The 16704-nt window shown below is 43.2% G+C and overlaps 1 protein-coding gene across 1 annotated transcript in view; it reads right to left on the reverse strand.

The window, feature by feature from the left end:
- camk1da (calcium/calmodulin-dependent protein kinase 1Da) overlaps positions 1-2440 on the reverse strand; it is a 71763-nt gene extending 69323 nt beyond the window's left edge. The window contains exon 1 of the mRNA XM_053508579.1: positions 2123-2440. Within this exon, the coding sequence (XP_053364554.1) occupies positions 2123-2217 (95 nt within the window). The 5' untranslated portion in view covers positions 2218-2440. The remainder of the gene's footprint in view (positions 1-2122) is intronic.
- Between the last annotated feature and the right edge of the window lie 14264 nt (positions 2441-16704).

Here is a 16704-nt window from a genome sequence, read left to right on the forward strand (position 1 = left end):
CCCCCCCCTCCCCCAATCTCTAATATGCATGCTAGACAAGTGAAATATGATATGTAACTTTACTCCAAAAGAAGAGTCAGCCTCTGCCTGCTTAAAACAACCATCTAGCCAGAAGAGACTACATTCATCAAGTGAAGGGTTGATCAAAATAAAGACAGTAACTTGGTCAGTACGTTTTCTCCGGAGACAGAAGAAAACAAAAACACCAGCTTGGTTGATTTAGATGAATGTAATAATCAGAGATCTTAGAATGATGGAACCTCATCTCATCCAAATAAAACTTAAGAAAAATAAAGTAAACCATCATCATTTGTTAAGCAGTTTTACTCAAAAATATGTATAACCCAGCTCCCCCGATTACATTCAGTATATCGGTACATTATATAGTTCGTAGCTAATTAAGGACAACATCTCACAAAGGACAAGCACTGAGATAAGAATGAGGTGTACATGTGAGCGTGCGGTAGATGAAGATCAGGAAGGCTATTAGACAACTGCTTAGCAAAGGCCTGTCCAAGTTGCCATGACTCCTGGCTCGCAGGTTGCTATGACGGCAGTGTGTCCTAGCACCATGCTCAGAGCCGCCTCATCAGCTCAGCAATAGGTTTATGGGGGCGTTTTCCATGTGCGGTCATAAACTGAGCTCTGAGATACACGGTCACACACACACAAACTGAAAACACGGCCCCTGTTGTGTGGCACAACCTTGAGGGTGTCAGTCATCCATCAAACCAGAAGCCTGTATTATGGTTTAAACATTATTTTATAAACCAGAGAGGTTTTGTTGTTGCTGCCTGAAGAGGAAACAGGATTACTTTCATGCCCTAATCCATGAGGGTTACTCCAGTAAACTGTCAACTGCACGAAGGGATTAGGCTATAAAAATACCGCAGCCACTGTGACAAAGAAAGATTGCTTTGGCAAGCTGTTAAACACACTGACTCATGAATCAATACTAAGGCGAGGAGACTCGGCTCTTTTTTTACCACTCAGACCCTCATGCTCAAGCAAAACTGCTGCTTTAGATCATCGCAAGGCAATGGAGGGAGAAAAAACAAACAAACTAGTTCCTATTTACGTAACAAAGGGAAAGCACGGATGTCAAGAAGATTATTTTTTTAGCCCACAGTTTGTTTGCCATCACGCACACAAAGTTTTAACACACGTGATAAGCACGAAACAAATGATGTGTGATGTAAAACAAACATTCTGTTATGGTATTGTTGTTTCCTTATTAACAGGAGCATGCGTGATTAGCCTAATTCTAATAATATTCCATTTAAAAAATATATATTTTGTAGGGTTTTTTTTATGTCTAATTGTTAATGTTGTAAAGGTTTCTTTAATGTGGTGCTTATTTAATATTTATAGAAATAGTCACCATGGGAAAGTCTCTTTTTAGTTTCTCAGCAGCATGACAAGCTGTGTTATTTTTGTTTCGCCTTTTTTTCTTTCGGTGACAGATCGACCAGCTGTTACGAGTACAGTAACGGAAGTGATTAATTGTCTCGTGAATGTTCTACAGCATTGCAAGTAACTATTAATGGATAGTTGGTCGTTAATCCTTTACACAAACTGTAACGTTTGGGAACTGTGGTATAAGAGGGTTAAAATATTTCACGGTTAAATATATAAAAATAACACAGGAGGGTTGTGTTTCCTATAACAGCACATCTCGGTCATGTTTAATTCTTCAATTTCATGATTGTTTCGTTATCCAGGTTGAAGTGCATTAAAATAAAGTCATATTTAAAGTAGCACTGGGAATACTAAAATATCGTGATCCATGTATCACGGTATGATATTCAGCATCGTATCGCTGTTTAACAGTAAACACGACACAGAAATGTCATAAGCAGTATTAAGCGGTAGGCATGAATAAGATCAGAAAGCAGTTCCTAGCGGAAGCAGGTCATGTGTGTTTTATTTACCAGCGAAACACAGGTCGTGTTCTGCAGAAGCAGTGATGCATTTCGTTTTGCAAACATCACCAACTTCCTTGGCATCTCAGAGCTGTGCTTTCTCTACGGGGAGATGTCTCTTTACAGCTTCTGCTTTTGATATCAGTCTTTAAGCGGCGTTTAAAGATCAAAGAGATTAAGGAAGATACAAAGTAACTCACGTGCCGAGGACCTCCTTGAAATCGAACATTTCTTTGATGTCGTCCACTTGTTTTTTCCACGAGTCCCTGGCGCTCTCTCCGTTCTCCTGAGCCATGGCGGACACCGGGGAGAGCTCGCGCAGACCCAGCAGCTCGTGCCCGTGACGCGCGAAGAGAGACAGAGACAGAGATCCCCGGAGAAAACCCGCGCGCGCGCTTGCTTTCCCACGCTCTGTTTTTTTTTTTTTTTTTACACGTTCGGAAGTCGAGCTCCAGCACGCGTATGCATGAACACCTTGAAGCGCGAGCTCTCTCTTTTTGAGTGTGTGTGTGTCACGGTTTGTGCTACCCGACTCCGGTTCCACACCCCCCACCTCCGTACAAGCGCGTGCGCGCTCGTGTGTGTGTGTGTGTGTAAGAGATGAGAAAGCGGAGAAGCACGCTATCCTCGCTCTCGTGCCCTCCTTTCCTGCACCTGCAGGCGCTTCAACGCTTTGACGTAATCCTAATTCGAGAGAACGCGAAAGCGCGCTCGTGCTCGATTGAGCAAACTGTTTCACGGTTGTTATGGCGGTGAAGGAGATTCGCGTGGGACTGAACGCTACTGATGATTCGCACTGCGCCAAAACGTTACACCAGCATGTAACACCGTCAACACAGTGATCATGTGACCTTTGCAGCACGAACTGATCTGCTATGGTGACCTAGTAGGCCTAGTGCAAGGTGCATTGTGGGTATTCTGTTCATTTGCACATATTGCATTGCATTCAGGGTTTGTTTTTGTTTTGTTTGTTTGTTTGTTTCAGAAAAATGTACAGTATGTGATACCATCCTGATAACGCTGAATGGATCAGAACCACGGCATCATGCCAACGCATGCAGTGGTAGGTTTCTTGCTGGCCATGCAGAAAGCCTGGGTTCATTTCTCACCCAGTGGCCAAACTCCAAACACTGGATGCAGTCCCAAGCCCGGTTAAAATGGGAGGGTTGCATCAGGAAGGGCATCTGGTGTAAAACCTCTGGCAAGTTGTGTGTGCGGATTGGATGGTCCGCTGTGGTGACCCCTTGACTGGAGCAGCCGAAAGAGCTGTGTGCATGTTTTGGCTGATGACTTGTGCATAGATGTGTGGTTGTGTGTGTGCATGCATTGGAATGGTGCCATGATCCATCCCGGAAAAAGGGCATGTTTCTTGGAAGAAAACTGGAAAACCCACATGGTAATATTCACACCAATGGTAAGCTGAGTTTAGTCTCGAACAAGTTTTGGAAACCCTTGGTGCCGTGATGCTGAGACACCACCCTCTGCTCCGTTACAATGTCCAATATTATACAAATGCTGGTCTCACTCAGGAGAATGTTCCCTTTTAAGTAATGAACAGTTAACACCTTATACACTTCGTACTACTTTATCCTGTATTCAGGGTCACAGGCCACATGAAGCCTATCCCAGAAGACTTGGGGCACAAGGCAGTTTCTATTTAAATGTTTTTTTTATTATTATTGAATTGTATTCTTCTTTAAGGTTGCTGACAGTTGTATAATTTACAACAGTGTACAATTTCACTGCATATCACACTGTGTATGTAACAAATAAAATTTTAATTTCAATTTCCGCATGTCTTCTCAGGAAGTTTTTCCTTGCCACTGGGTTGCTTTTTAGAAATCTCTAAATTAACACGATATATCAAGTTGCTTGGTGATGATGTCTGTAGTCACAAGCACTATGCATATCGTTATTATGTGACCAATAATTTTGCATCAAGAATCAAATCAGATCTTGTGACACTCCTTAACATGATCTCATTCCCTTTTGTATTACTGGTTCAACCTAATTATCCTGAGATCACTGAGAAACCCAAGCCAAAAATAAAAACAGAATGAAAGCCTTTAGCTACACCTGGTGGATAAAAAATATATATCAGTAAGAATTGTAGCTGTTATTCTAAGAAGGGATGTCCTGCAAAGAAGACAAGGACATCCTGATACTACTGCAGAGGACACGTTTAACTTTCAAGTCTGTTTTCCATACGTGCTTGACAGGCCTACTGCAGGGAGCGCTCTGATGTCTGTGTGAGTGGGGGGGGGGTGGGGGGGTTTAGCACTACTGCTGTAGTGTACCATGCTCATGAGTATTCCAGCTGCAAACGACTGCAGTTGCTCCCTGCAGGAAAATACCCCGCCCCTTCCCTGCTCTGAGTCAGCAAATCTGTCCGGCTTTTTAATTTGATAGTGCACGTTCACCTCCTCCACTTCCTGTTACATTACATTTCCACCCCTGAATAAAAACTTTTAAAAAGATTAAATTCATGTCTGTCCCATTCGATCTCTTTTTCTGCCTCCCTTTTTCTTTTTTTTACTTCCATCATCTAACAAAACAGCGCAATGCAGCACTGTTCTTATTTTACAGTGCTGTTAAATTGTTTAATCTGAATGTGTTGATTGATATTCTGTTTTTAAATTCTAATATGGTAATAGATAATAAGACTTGTTTGGCAGACACACCTGTACTCCAAGGATAATTAAGAAAGCAAAGAGTGAGAAAGTGTCCTAAAATCTCTTTGCTTTCAAGTAACACGCCACTCCAGGGAGGTTGATGATAAGCTGCTGTTAAGAAATTAACAGATTAAAAATACTAATCTTAAAGTCCTAATCTTTGTTTTGCAAAATATTTCTCCATTGCTTATTTGACTCTTACAATATAAAGCAATATATTGTATTTTAATCAGCCTTGTTTTTAAATAAGGACACAATAACAGGCAGTTTTCTTCTGTTTTTTTTTTCTTTGTTTGTTTAATCTATTCGTGCTTCATTGATTCAAAGCTAATTTGTTGGAATTGTGCTGCTAAGCCAGTTTAAATAAAACCTGAACTAAGAAAAAGTGTGCATTTTGCTATAATAAATTATTAATGATTAATCGATGGCAGATTGTTAACACGTTCCACCATTAATTATAATGTTTTTTAATTGGTCAAAAACATGAAATCTAATCTGTGATTATGTAAAGAAGTGTATTGTTGTGCTTGTGCTGGCAAATTGCTGCTGTATAAGGAAAATAAAACATTGTGCGATGTGCTGTTATTAGGAAATAATCCACATTTGAGTAGTAACCATAAATTAGCTCCATGTTGGTCATTTATAACATGCACCAGCATCACTTTGTCTCATCATAGATTATTTTCCTATAGCCCCATGCTGCACATTGTGTTCACCAAGGTTAATACGCTCCTATACTGACTGATCAAAGAACACATTAAACTTCATGTTCATATCTGATTATTAGTTACCAGATTGCAATGCCATGCTTGAATTATTTAGGCAACATGGTCTTTCACTCTTGTAGACAGATCCGCCTTAAAGGTTGACGTAGTGTGCATTCTGAGATGCTGTGTTGACCTCTTGTGCGCCTCACGATCAATAGCCACACATGATTATTTGATTTACTGTAGACTTCCTGTCAACCTGAAACAACATGGCCAGCTGCTCAATGCATTTTTTGTTGTAGCACTTTTTCTTTACGCCATTTTGTATAAATACTGATGTTTGAACATCAGCTGGTGCAGGTCTTCATATTAAAATGGCTTGTGAGCATGTTGTACTGTATATAGTCTGCATGACAACAGACATTCCTGATTAGTTTTTTTTTTTCATATTTGTCTTTTTAAATGTTTTAGATCATTGCCATAATTAATGGAACTATGAATTCTGCGCTCTATCAGAAAATATTAAAGAAGATTGTCCGGCAATTAGTTCGTGGCCTCAAACTCAAGCCCACTTGGGTTATGCAGCAGAACGATGATATAAAACACACCAGCAAGTCCACCTCTGAATGGCTCAAAAAACGAAATAAAGGTTTTGAAGTGGCCTAGCCAAAGTCAAGTGGCAGAATTAAAACCATTCTGCAAAGAAAAGTGGGACAAAATTTCTCCACAGTAATGTGAAAGACAGGTTGCCAGCTATCACAAGCACTCGATTGCAGTAGTTGCTACCAAAGTTGGCACAACCAGTTATTAGGTTTAGTGGGCAACTGCTTTTTTTTTTTTTACATGGGTACCAGTAGGTTTTGACAGCTTCCATATCATTTAAAAACTGCATTTTGTATTTACTCAGGTTATCTTTGTGTAATATAAAAAAAAAAAGTCATGATCTGAATCATTACGCGCAACAATGTTGCAAAAAACAGGGGCAAATGTTTTTTCACAGCACTGTGAAGGTTTAAATCTTCACCATGTCATGATACATGATGATACATCTTTGTATCACTTTAACACACAGTATAAATGCAGATCATTTACTGCTCTCTGTTTCACCCAGATGAGGATGTGTTCCCTGTTGGGTCTGGTTCCTCTCAAGGTTTCTTACTTCTCCCATCTCAGGGAGTTTTTCCTTACCACTGTCTCCCTCGGCTTGCTCACCAGGGACTACACACATTCAAGTCCATACAAACTTAAATAATTCTTTTGATTGTGTAAAGCTGCTTTGGGACAATGCCAATTGTTAAAAGCGCTATACAAATAAAATTGAATTGAATTGAATCTTTGTTAGGTTTTATTCGGTTTATGTGGAACATCTGACCTGTAAATTGGGTAAGTTGTTACTTTAGCAATGAAAATGTATTTGTGCGGGAACATAACTATCCAGCTGTGATTTGCCTTACAGTTGGAAGTATGGTCAAATCTCCTTGTATATTGTAGTAATGATCATTATAATAGATAGATATAATGATATAGATACACTGTAGTTATAACTAATATAATACAGGGACTCAGGTCACAGTAAACCCTGAACATGGTGGCAATCTATCACAGGGCACACAAGCACACACTCCAGGCAATTTGGAAACACCAGTTAGCCTATTCTGCATGTCTTTAGTCTGTGGGAGGAAACCCACCAAGCTCGGGGAGAACATGTAAACTACACACACATCGAGGTGGGAATCAAACCTTTAACCCAGGGAACGCAAGGCCACAGCGCTAATGCCACTATGCCACCCTGCAAAACTGACCGTTATTAGAAGGTAATAAAAAAAAAGTAACGAAGCCATTAAATTTAAGACCACAATCTGGAAAACTAGATATCATTATAATTTATAAATGTTTAAGGATCCCTTTCCAAACACGAGAACAGACATAATATTGTTATTTGGCGCCATCTAGTGGACATTCTCGCTTTTGTCATTCAGTCAGGTAACAGCACAAAGGTGTGAAATAAACCTTGCCACCTGAAATCCCAGCAATGTAGTGTTTTAACAAAATCCATTGAATGTCAGGAATTATAAAACACCAATAAAGCCAAAACTGTTGATTTCTTTATGTATCTCACAAACAAAAATACATTCTGCATATGCACCATGAGGTGGTGCTGTTGTGCCTCCTCTGGGTCAATCCCTTCATTTTAAAGTTATTATTTCAATAGTAGCTCCTCATTTACATGCACATAAACTAAGCTTGTTATAAACAGATAGAAAAAGGTTTCCTCCCACAGTACAAAGAGATGCAGATTAGGCCAGTTGGTGTTGCCAAATTGCCCATAGTGTGTGAACGAGCGTGTGAGTGTGTGTATGTGTGATGAATTGACACCTTGTCCAGGATGTACCCCACCTCGTGGTCTAAGTCGTCTGGGATAGGCTCCAGGCCCCCATGACACTGTATACAGGATAAAGTGGTATAGAAGGTGCCTATCCACCCGAGGCCTAAATAGCCTAATCTAAAAAAAAAGAGGTAAACAATGCCGCCTTCTCAACACTATATTTCAGTTAATGAGAAAAGTCTGTCGATAATCATGAAATCAATCCAAAATGTTGCAAATTGTAGTAATGATAATTACTACAATTATAACTTTAGGGCTCTGTGCACATAGAATTATCAATAAAGGACAGATAATAAGAGTTTACATTTTTGCTATTTAGAATTATAATTATTATATTATATAAAAATATTATATTATAATAATGAAAAAATATTATTGAAACTAAAAAGGAAATCTTATAATGTTTTGTTATAGAATTTGTTAAGAACAATAAGAATTTAACTAAGTACTTTATTAAAACACTTATAGCGCTCACTGAAGTTTGCAGAGCAGCATGTGGGACATGACAAAATCACACATGCACACACACACACATGATCAAAGAAAATGGTGGAAAATAAGAGAAGCATATTCCACGAGACTGTAATAAAACCTTTGAATTTTATTCTTTTGCAATATGTTTATGATAACAGAGTGATCATGATGAGGACACCAAAGGCACTTTGTAGTGATAATGACCCATCAAACTCTGTACAAGATTGTGGATCCATTGTTAGAATATACTTAGACATATTTCAACTAAGATAAATTCTGTTAGGTCTACTAGTTCTAGTGCTAACCCCCTGCTGGTTACTGAAACCATCTACATTCCCCAAACACATTTAGAGAATCACTAATAGTGTAAAGTTAACATTGGAGTGGAGGAGGTTGGATGGAGGCTCAGCAGTCCTAAACTTTGAATGTTGTGTTTGGTTGTTTACAACAAGGCCTCTGATTGGTTGATTTAACCCTTTAACACTAGAATTACTGACTTTTTTTTAAATTTTCTGGTGCAAGGCCCGAGGTGTTATTCACCCCTGCTGAGATTTTCACAGGTCTTCAGATTGATTTCCCTCAATCTTCTGTTGTGCAAACCACACATTACCTGTGAGGCCTGGAACATTTGCATTTGTTTACTAAGAGTAGCTCAGATCCAAGGCAGATCCAAACCTTTGTGTGTGACATGGAAACCTTCATTTATATATATATATATATATATATATATATATATATATTATATGTTAGTCTATGTGTGTGTTGGGTCCGCTGCAGGGACTTTGTTGTAGAAAAAAAGACCTTCTGAATCTCTCCTGGCTAAGGGGTTGGGGGGCAGTGAGCAGAGAGTGTGGAAGCAGTGTGAAGTGTAGAGAACTTTGAAGTAGAGGAAGTGTCTGAGGTGGAACAGAGGTGTGAGTAGGGGTGCCTGTAGCAGATATTAGGGGCTGCATGAGTGAGGGCAGTATGGGTGGAAACGCAGGGGCAGATAAATCAAACCTGTTGAACAAGTGATTTAGTTCATTTGCCCACCTCACATCCCCCACAACCAGAGAGTTCTGTTCTTTGTGTGCCAGTGTGCCGATTCATGCAGCAAAATGCAATCAGAGGGCAATTGGCACTTTTGGCAGTGTTCCATTGCCATGGCATTGATGGCAGTATGGCAGACACCGTAATGCAATTTGGCCGGCTTTTCACAACATATAAATGCTGTAGAGTTGGCCAAAAGGTGTGATGCTGTCCATTGTGACTGTATATGTAAGGGAGTGGCATTGCATGACTACAGCACAATGCTGTGCATAAATACAGACTGACCCAGGCGGGAGAATCATTTCTCAGCATTCTTTGAAAATCATTTCTCAGCATTCTTTGAAAATCATTTCTCAGCATTTCTGAGAATGCACATCACGATGGCCTCCATATCACTGCCACGCAGGAAGAACCTCTCCGCGCAACAGGCTTTGGTCTGGCTCCAGGAAATGGACGAAGCAGACTCTGATGGAGGAGAGATTTCATTGGTCCAGCAGGGCACTGATACCTCCTCAGAAGAATCCGAAAAAGAAATGGAACCCAACATGCCTCCACGGAAGATGCACCGTGGTACTGGGAAGCCCGTTCTGAGCCAGACGTCAAAAGATGGCACTGTGTGGGTAGAGGAGGACATTGAAGTGCAGTGGCAAATCTTTGGGAAAGCTGCAGACCATCAGGGAGTGTACGGTCCATTAAGCCTGCGGAACAGAGCCGGACTGGAATTTGGCAATTCATGAACTGATGGCATTCATTTCAATTCTGTTTGTGAGAGCAATCATGTGTCCTGTTGGTGCCATTGTGCATTGCTGGTCAGAAAACTTTCTGGTGCCAGTGATCAAGTAAACGATGTCCCGAGATAGATTCATTTCAATTACGCAATACCTTCGATTTGATGACAAGGACACGCGGGCAGAATGGGTGAAAACAGACAAATTTGCTTATTAGATGATCAGCTGTTCCCTACCAAGGTTCGTTGTCCATTCACACAATATATTGCAACCAAGCCAGACAAATTTGGGATCAAGTTCTGGATGGCCACGGATTTGGAGACCAAATATGTCTCCAATGCTCTCCTTACTTGGTAAAGGACCCCAGTCATCAGAAGGGAGAGAGGCTGGCAGAGAACGTGGTCATGAATCTGATGGAGCCATTTTTGGATAATGGGAGAAATGTCACGACGGACAATTTCTTTACTTCACTGTCACTGTCGCACTGACTGCTGAAGCGCAAAACAACGCTACTGGGCACGGTGAAAAACGTCCGGCGTAAACTCAACCTGCAAAAGACACTGGACAGCGAGAGGTATTCTCCACTTCAGCGTTCAGAAGTGGCAGTGTCTCCTTGACAATTTATGCACCTAAAAAAAACAAGACTGTGTGTGTTCTAAATTCCATGCACCAAGACGTGACGATCGGTGACGGCAGAAAGAGGAAATCCAACACGATAACAGATTATAACCACATGAAGGTATGTGAAGGTGTGTATAATTTTACACCAGTGCTACAATGTTTTCTGATGTGTACTATACAGGCCTATAGAAAAAAAGCACATATACTCATGACTCTCTCTCTCTCTCTCTCTCTTTCTGCTTTTACGGTGTGGTAAATGCCTACATTTTGTACAAGGCATGTAGAGGGTGGACAGGCAAAAGAAGATTGTTTCTGAGTCTTCTAGCTGAGGCAGGCTGTTGAAGGTGCTGTGCCAGAGACTGTACAGACAACGCAGTGCCAGGTGCGAGAGAGCTGCAGCAGGATTCGCAGCAGGTTTACCTGTACAACATGTCAGAAATTCACCTGTGCCAAATGCAGGGACGATGGACACTGGGTCTGCAAACGCTGTAAAATTTGAAACACTTGTGTCTCCATATATTGTGAATGTGTGTCTTTTGTATAAATACGGCAGGCATTTCTGAAGGTTTCTATGTCACACACAAAGTTTTGGCCTGCCTTGGTTTAAGCTAACAAATGCAAATGTGCCAGGCTTCACAGGTAATGGATGTGTTTTCAGGAACAAAAGCAAGAGGACAATGGAACAGCATGTTAAAACAATCAGCAGGGATGCTCGTAGGTGTGAGTTCAGGGAATTTACGCAAATTTGCTCAGGCCTAGTAAATCTAGTGTTAAATAATCTGAACTCACCCTGTGACCTTTCATTTACTTCTAAAACACACCTTAAGGTAATGACTTCAATCCATCCTGTGTTTTTTCATCTTCTTCTGCTCTACAAAAACCTGTCCATTATAGTTCTGAAGATGAGGGCTTGTTTTGATGATTGTGGAAACCCTGAGAGTTCCTCTTATACTGGTAGTCTCTTTGATTTCATTACCATTTCACTTCCCTTCTTATTTTTCTGACTGATACTGGTTCTAATGATTAATCCAGCATGTGACCTGTTTTTCTACTAACTTATTGTTTGGTATTAAAGGTCCTTTCCTGGCATGTTGTGGTTTTCCTCATTTTCTGTTTTAAAAATCAATTCATTTGTTTACAATTACTCACAATTGGCATTGTTACCATGGTTACTTTGGAAAAAAAATGATGTATTACTGTAGTAGTAAAATAGTAGACAGTATAAAAAGAGATGGCAGGGTGGCGTATATTGGTTAGCAATATGTGGCCTCACACCTCCAGGGTTGAAGGTTTGATTCCCACCTTGGGAGCTCTGGATGTTGCTATCTACTCAAGTACAGTACTCAGTACTGGTAGTCCCTTAGAGTTTCTTGAAAAAAGTGGAAGTGGAAGGGACCATTCCACTTCCCTTCTTGTTCTGACTGTTACTGGTTCTGATGAGTAATGCAGTATGTGACCTGTTTTTTTCGACTAACTTCTTATTTGTTATTGAAGGTGCTTTCCTGGCATATTGTAGTTTTCCTCATTTCATGTTCATTCGTCATTGACGCAAAGCAGCTTTACACAATCAAAACAATTATTTAAGTTTGTATGGAATGTGAGGGCATGAATCTAAATGGTCAGATATCGGCCTGTAATTGGACAGCTGACAAGGGTCAAGGTCAGACTTCTTAATTATCGGTTTAATAACTGATAATTAAAAAATTTTTGGAACATAACCAATACTGAGTGAAGAATTAATTATTCTCAACAAGGGTTCTGTTATTTCCGGCACTATATGTTTGAGAAAATGTGTCGGTACAGGATCGAATATACAGGTTGATGAATTTGCAGAAGAGATAAGTGAAATTAGGTGACATGGCTAGATTAACATCTGCATCAATTACATTGTTCGGTTTCAAAACCTCAATTTTATGCCTAAAATTTTCAATTTTATTATTAAAAAAGTTCATGAAGTCCTCACTATTGCATGATGTTGTTGTGGAGATTTCTGCAGTGGTCTTATTTCTGGTTAATTTGGCTACAGCATTAAATAAGAATCTAGGATTATTTTTGTTATTTTCTATAAGAGTGGAGAGATATGATGATCTAGCTACACTAAGAGCTTTTCTATAGTTCAGGATGCTCTCCTTCCATGCTATTTGAAATACTAACAATTTAGTTTGACGCCATTTACGTTCTAATTTCCGAGCGGTCTGTTTTAAAGAGCGTGTATGATCGTTATACCAGGGAGCAAGTTTCTTATCTCTAATAATTTTTCTTTTGACTGGAGCTACATTATCTAAGGTATAGCGAAATGTCGACTCTAAATATTCAGTCGCCTGATCGAGTTCTGTGGGGTCAGACGGTGATCTAATCGAAGTTGGGAACTCTGGGAGATTACTGGTAAAGCTGTGTGTGGTAGTTGATGTGAATGTACTGTGGCGTGGGCGGGGCGGCGGCTGACGACCAGCATGCCTTGCGGGGATGTCGGTGTGTTCACCATGATGGGGAAAGGTGTTTGGGTTGGTGACTTTGGCCCTGTTGTGTGTGTGTTGAGGTGTGTGACGTGTGAAATGTGCTCCAGTTCAAGCTAGTGCTGAATTGGATGTAGGCTCCTGAGTGAAGGTGCTGCTCATGCCTTTCATGCTGTGTGCTTAATAAAGTACTCCCAGCCATTGCATTGGGTAGCAAATAAGCTCACTCGTCTCTCCAGCATTCTTCCCGGCGTAAAAACGCTACATTGGTGTCAGAAGTGGGATGGAGAGTAACGGGTTCGAGCGCACAACGGAAGATCTACTGAAAATCCAAGCGGGCCGCCGAGTAGCGGAGCGACTACTCGCACGGAAGAAGCGCTTTCCTGACGGAGCTAGCGCGAGCACACCACGTCAGCCAACGCGGAGCGGGAAGAATAAAATCCCGGCGCTGGATCTCGGGGCGGAGGCTGGCACTGCGCCGGAGCAAGCTACAGCTCCGTGCGCTGTTAGCCGGCAAAGCGTCCTGCCGCTGCGCGAGGCCGAGCACGCTGAGCCCATATCGGCGGTACATCACGGCGGAAGAGCCGAGCGACCGCCCGCAGCTCAGTGGCGCTCGGTTCGTGAACCTAGCCGGGGACAGGGCTACCCGTCGCGGCTAGTCAACGAGCAGCGCTCCAACGTTTCGCGGCGAGGCCGAGGCACGGGACAGCGTACACCAGCAGCCGCTAGACTAGCGCCGGGAGGACGCGTGGTAAGCCGCGCTGGGCTCTACATTGACTGTGTGCTGGATGGCGTCTTACTGCGGGCGCTCGTGGACACCGGCTCCACTGTTTCGCTGCTGCGTTCTGGAGTACTGGGGCAAAGCAAGCGTGTTCGCCGACGGCCTGATCCTGCCTTCAGCATCCGCACCGTTGCTGGGGGCTACGTCAAGGTACGGGCGTGTCGCACAGCGCGAGTCCAGGTGGGTGGTCGAACTTTTACACACCAGTTCTTAGTGGGGAATGTCGAGGAGGACTGCGTTTTAGGGTTGGACATTTTAGAGAGATGGGGTGCGGTGCTGAACTTGTCCAGCGGAACTCTTCGTGGTAACTTCGGGGTAGCCAGGTTGCTTGGACCCAAACCACAGCCGGACAGGTTAGCAGCACTCACCCGGGGGGCTGAACTTCCGGTAGCAGACCGAGCGGGAAACCCTCGGTGCTGCGAGCGAGTGGAGCGCCGTGACGACGTAGAGCCCTCGTCGCCGAACATTGTCCCCGTGCAGTCCTCCAGGCTCTCCAGTGGTGGGCAGCCGTCCGAGCCAGCGTGCAGCCATGTTCCTGCGTCACCCGCAGTCGCTCCGCCAGTCTCACAGAACTGTGAACCGCTCATCGCCAGGCAGAAGGGCCCCACCCAGCGCTCGCGGGCACCGCTGCAAGACTTTCGGGTGGGGGCACCCATGGAGCGAATGGGCGTGGACACTCACGGCCAGGGGCGAGATTTTGCTTCTGGCGAGCAGGTGTGGGTGTGTTCCTCCGGAAGGAGAAGGAGGGGGCTCTCGGCCGGGCGTGTGCTCACTGGGTGGGCCCCGGCACGGTAATTGCTCGGCTCTCCGATGTCATCTACCGGGTGCGGTTGGCAGGGCGGGTACGAGTTTTGCTCCACCGGGACCGTCTTGCGCCTTACCAGCCGCACGCCGATGAAACATTAAACTCTGTGGAGGCCGGACCGCCTCAGGACTATGTTCACGTTTATCCCTCACCTGCCAAAGGACGCCGGCGTTTCCACCGCCAGCGCCGACCGCCTCCACGCCTTCGAAACCAAGTTCGTCATGGTGACCAGGGACGGTCACAGCTCGGGTGGGGGCAGTGTGGCGTGGGCGGGGCGGCGGCTGACGACCAGCATGCCTTGCGGGGATGTCGGTGTGTTCACCATGATGGGGAAAGGTGTTTGGGTTGGTGACTTTGGCCCTGTTGTGTGTGTGTTGAGGTGTGTGACGTGTGAAATGTGCTCCAGTTCAAGCTAGTGCTGAATTGGATGTAGGCTCCTAAATGAAGGTGCTGCTCATGCCTTTCATGCTGTGTGCTTAATAAAGTACTCCCAGCCATTGCATTGGGTAGCAAATAAGCTCACTCGTCTCTCCAGCATTCTTCCCGGCGTAAAAACGCTACAGTACGTTTAATACGGTAGTGCAGTACTGTGCACACATTATTACCATGACACACTGTTTTGCTGTATTTTATAAACATTACCTAAACCACACAAAAAGGGAATGTCTATATGCAAAGGACGAAACATTACCGGTGCCTTAGAAAAGATCCTTGGAAACGTAGTCCCCGGAACCGTCTGTTCTCAAACACTAAACAAACTCACACCTTCGGCACTGTGCTGGGGGTACTGGCCCCTCTCTGCTGCAGTTTCCCTCGATGGGCCTCGGCGTCTCTTCCTGAGACTTCTTGAGTGTACATCTCTGACACATATTTAGCTTCATGCAATACATCTCCTAAAGTAAGCTGAGACATATCTCCCCCTCTTGGCATATGGACCTGCTGTCCTTTTCTTCCCCCAAAGCTAGTTCCAGGAATCAATTTCTTACACTTATCAAACAGCCAAACTCGTGCATAAGTACATTTCATTTCATGATCATACTCCCTGTATAATTTAGCTTCATAGGCCGCCCTTCCCAGGTTGCGGTTTCCCTCCTGAAGTGGCGCTCACCTTTGAAGAACTCCAATTCTCACAGATACCGGTTTCAATTCCAATTTAGCCTCGGCTTCTGGATAAAAGAACAACCTGGTAATAGAGTGGCTGGGGCCCGGAGCAGTCCCTTGAGCTGGCGCAGCCGTAACGGCTTCAAACTCCCGCCAGTCTCCACGACTGATAAATCCTGCAACAGAGGACAAAGACACGATTTCGCGTGAATCCTTTGCCTCATTTACCGTGACGCTGTCGAATGTCTGATTTAAAGCCATCTCTAAATCTTTTGGATACTGGCTACAATGCAATTAGAACCTCACTTTTGTCTTAATAGGTCTTCACTCTCTTGACATGTCTTTGCGAGCATGCCTTAATCTATATTTAGGGCTAACACTTTACATCTTGCGGTTACGCCCCCGGATGTTCTGCTTCTGAACTCTTTTTTTACCTTACCTTCTTTGACTGCTCTTTCCGACTTTTCTCTTTAAGCAGCTTGGTTTACCTGTCATATTTCACTGCCCATTCAATCAACTCTTCTTCTGTTGTTTCGGCAGCCATCATCATTACATCACCTAACCCAGGGAGAAGTTGGGCCGACAATAGTCCTGCAATCTCTTAACCATTTCCCTGGGAGGGGTTAAGCGGAGTGCTTTCACAATTGAAGTTGGATCATCTGGGTCTTTATCCTCAGATGAATTCTCTTGTGCCAGGTTGAGACCCTCTAAAAAAAGGTCTTCGTTTGTCCTTGCCACTTGAATCATCACCGTTACTATCAGGATCTCTGGAGTGATTCAATGAGCGCATCATTCTAATTTTAGCGGTTTCCCAAATGTCAGAATCCTTTTGATCGCGTGTTTCACTAGTGAAGCTCACTCGTGGCTTTTTTAAACTTAATTTTGGTTTCATTCCGCCTGTGAACTTCGAATTCTGTGTGGACCCACGGAACTGATCGGAAAATCATTTCTATATTTAGGCAATGGGTCTCTAATCTCTGTTCGGTTATCTTTCCCTCTTTTATTATAGGGTATTGGATTAA

This window comes from Clarias gariepinus, chromosome 12 (genome assembly GCF_024256425.1).
Source record: "Clarias gariepinus isolate MV-2021 ecotype Netherlands chromosome 12, CGAR_prim_01v2, whole genome shotgun sequence".
Lineage (NCBI taxonomy): Eukaryota > Metazoa > Chordata > Actinopteri > Siluriformes > Clariidae > Clarias > Clarias gariepinus.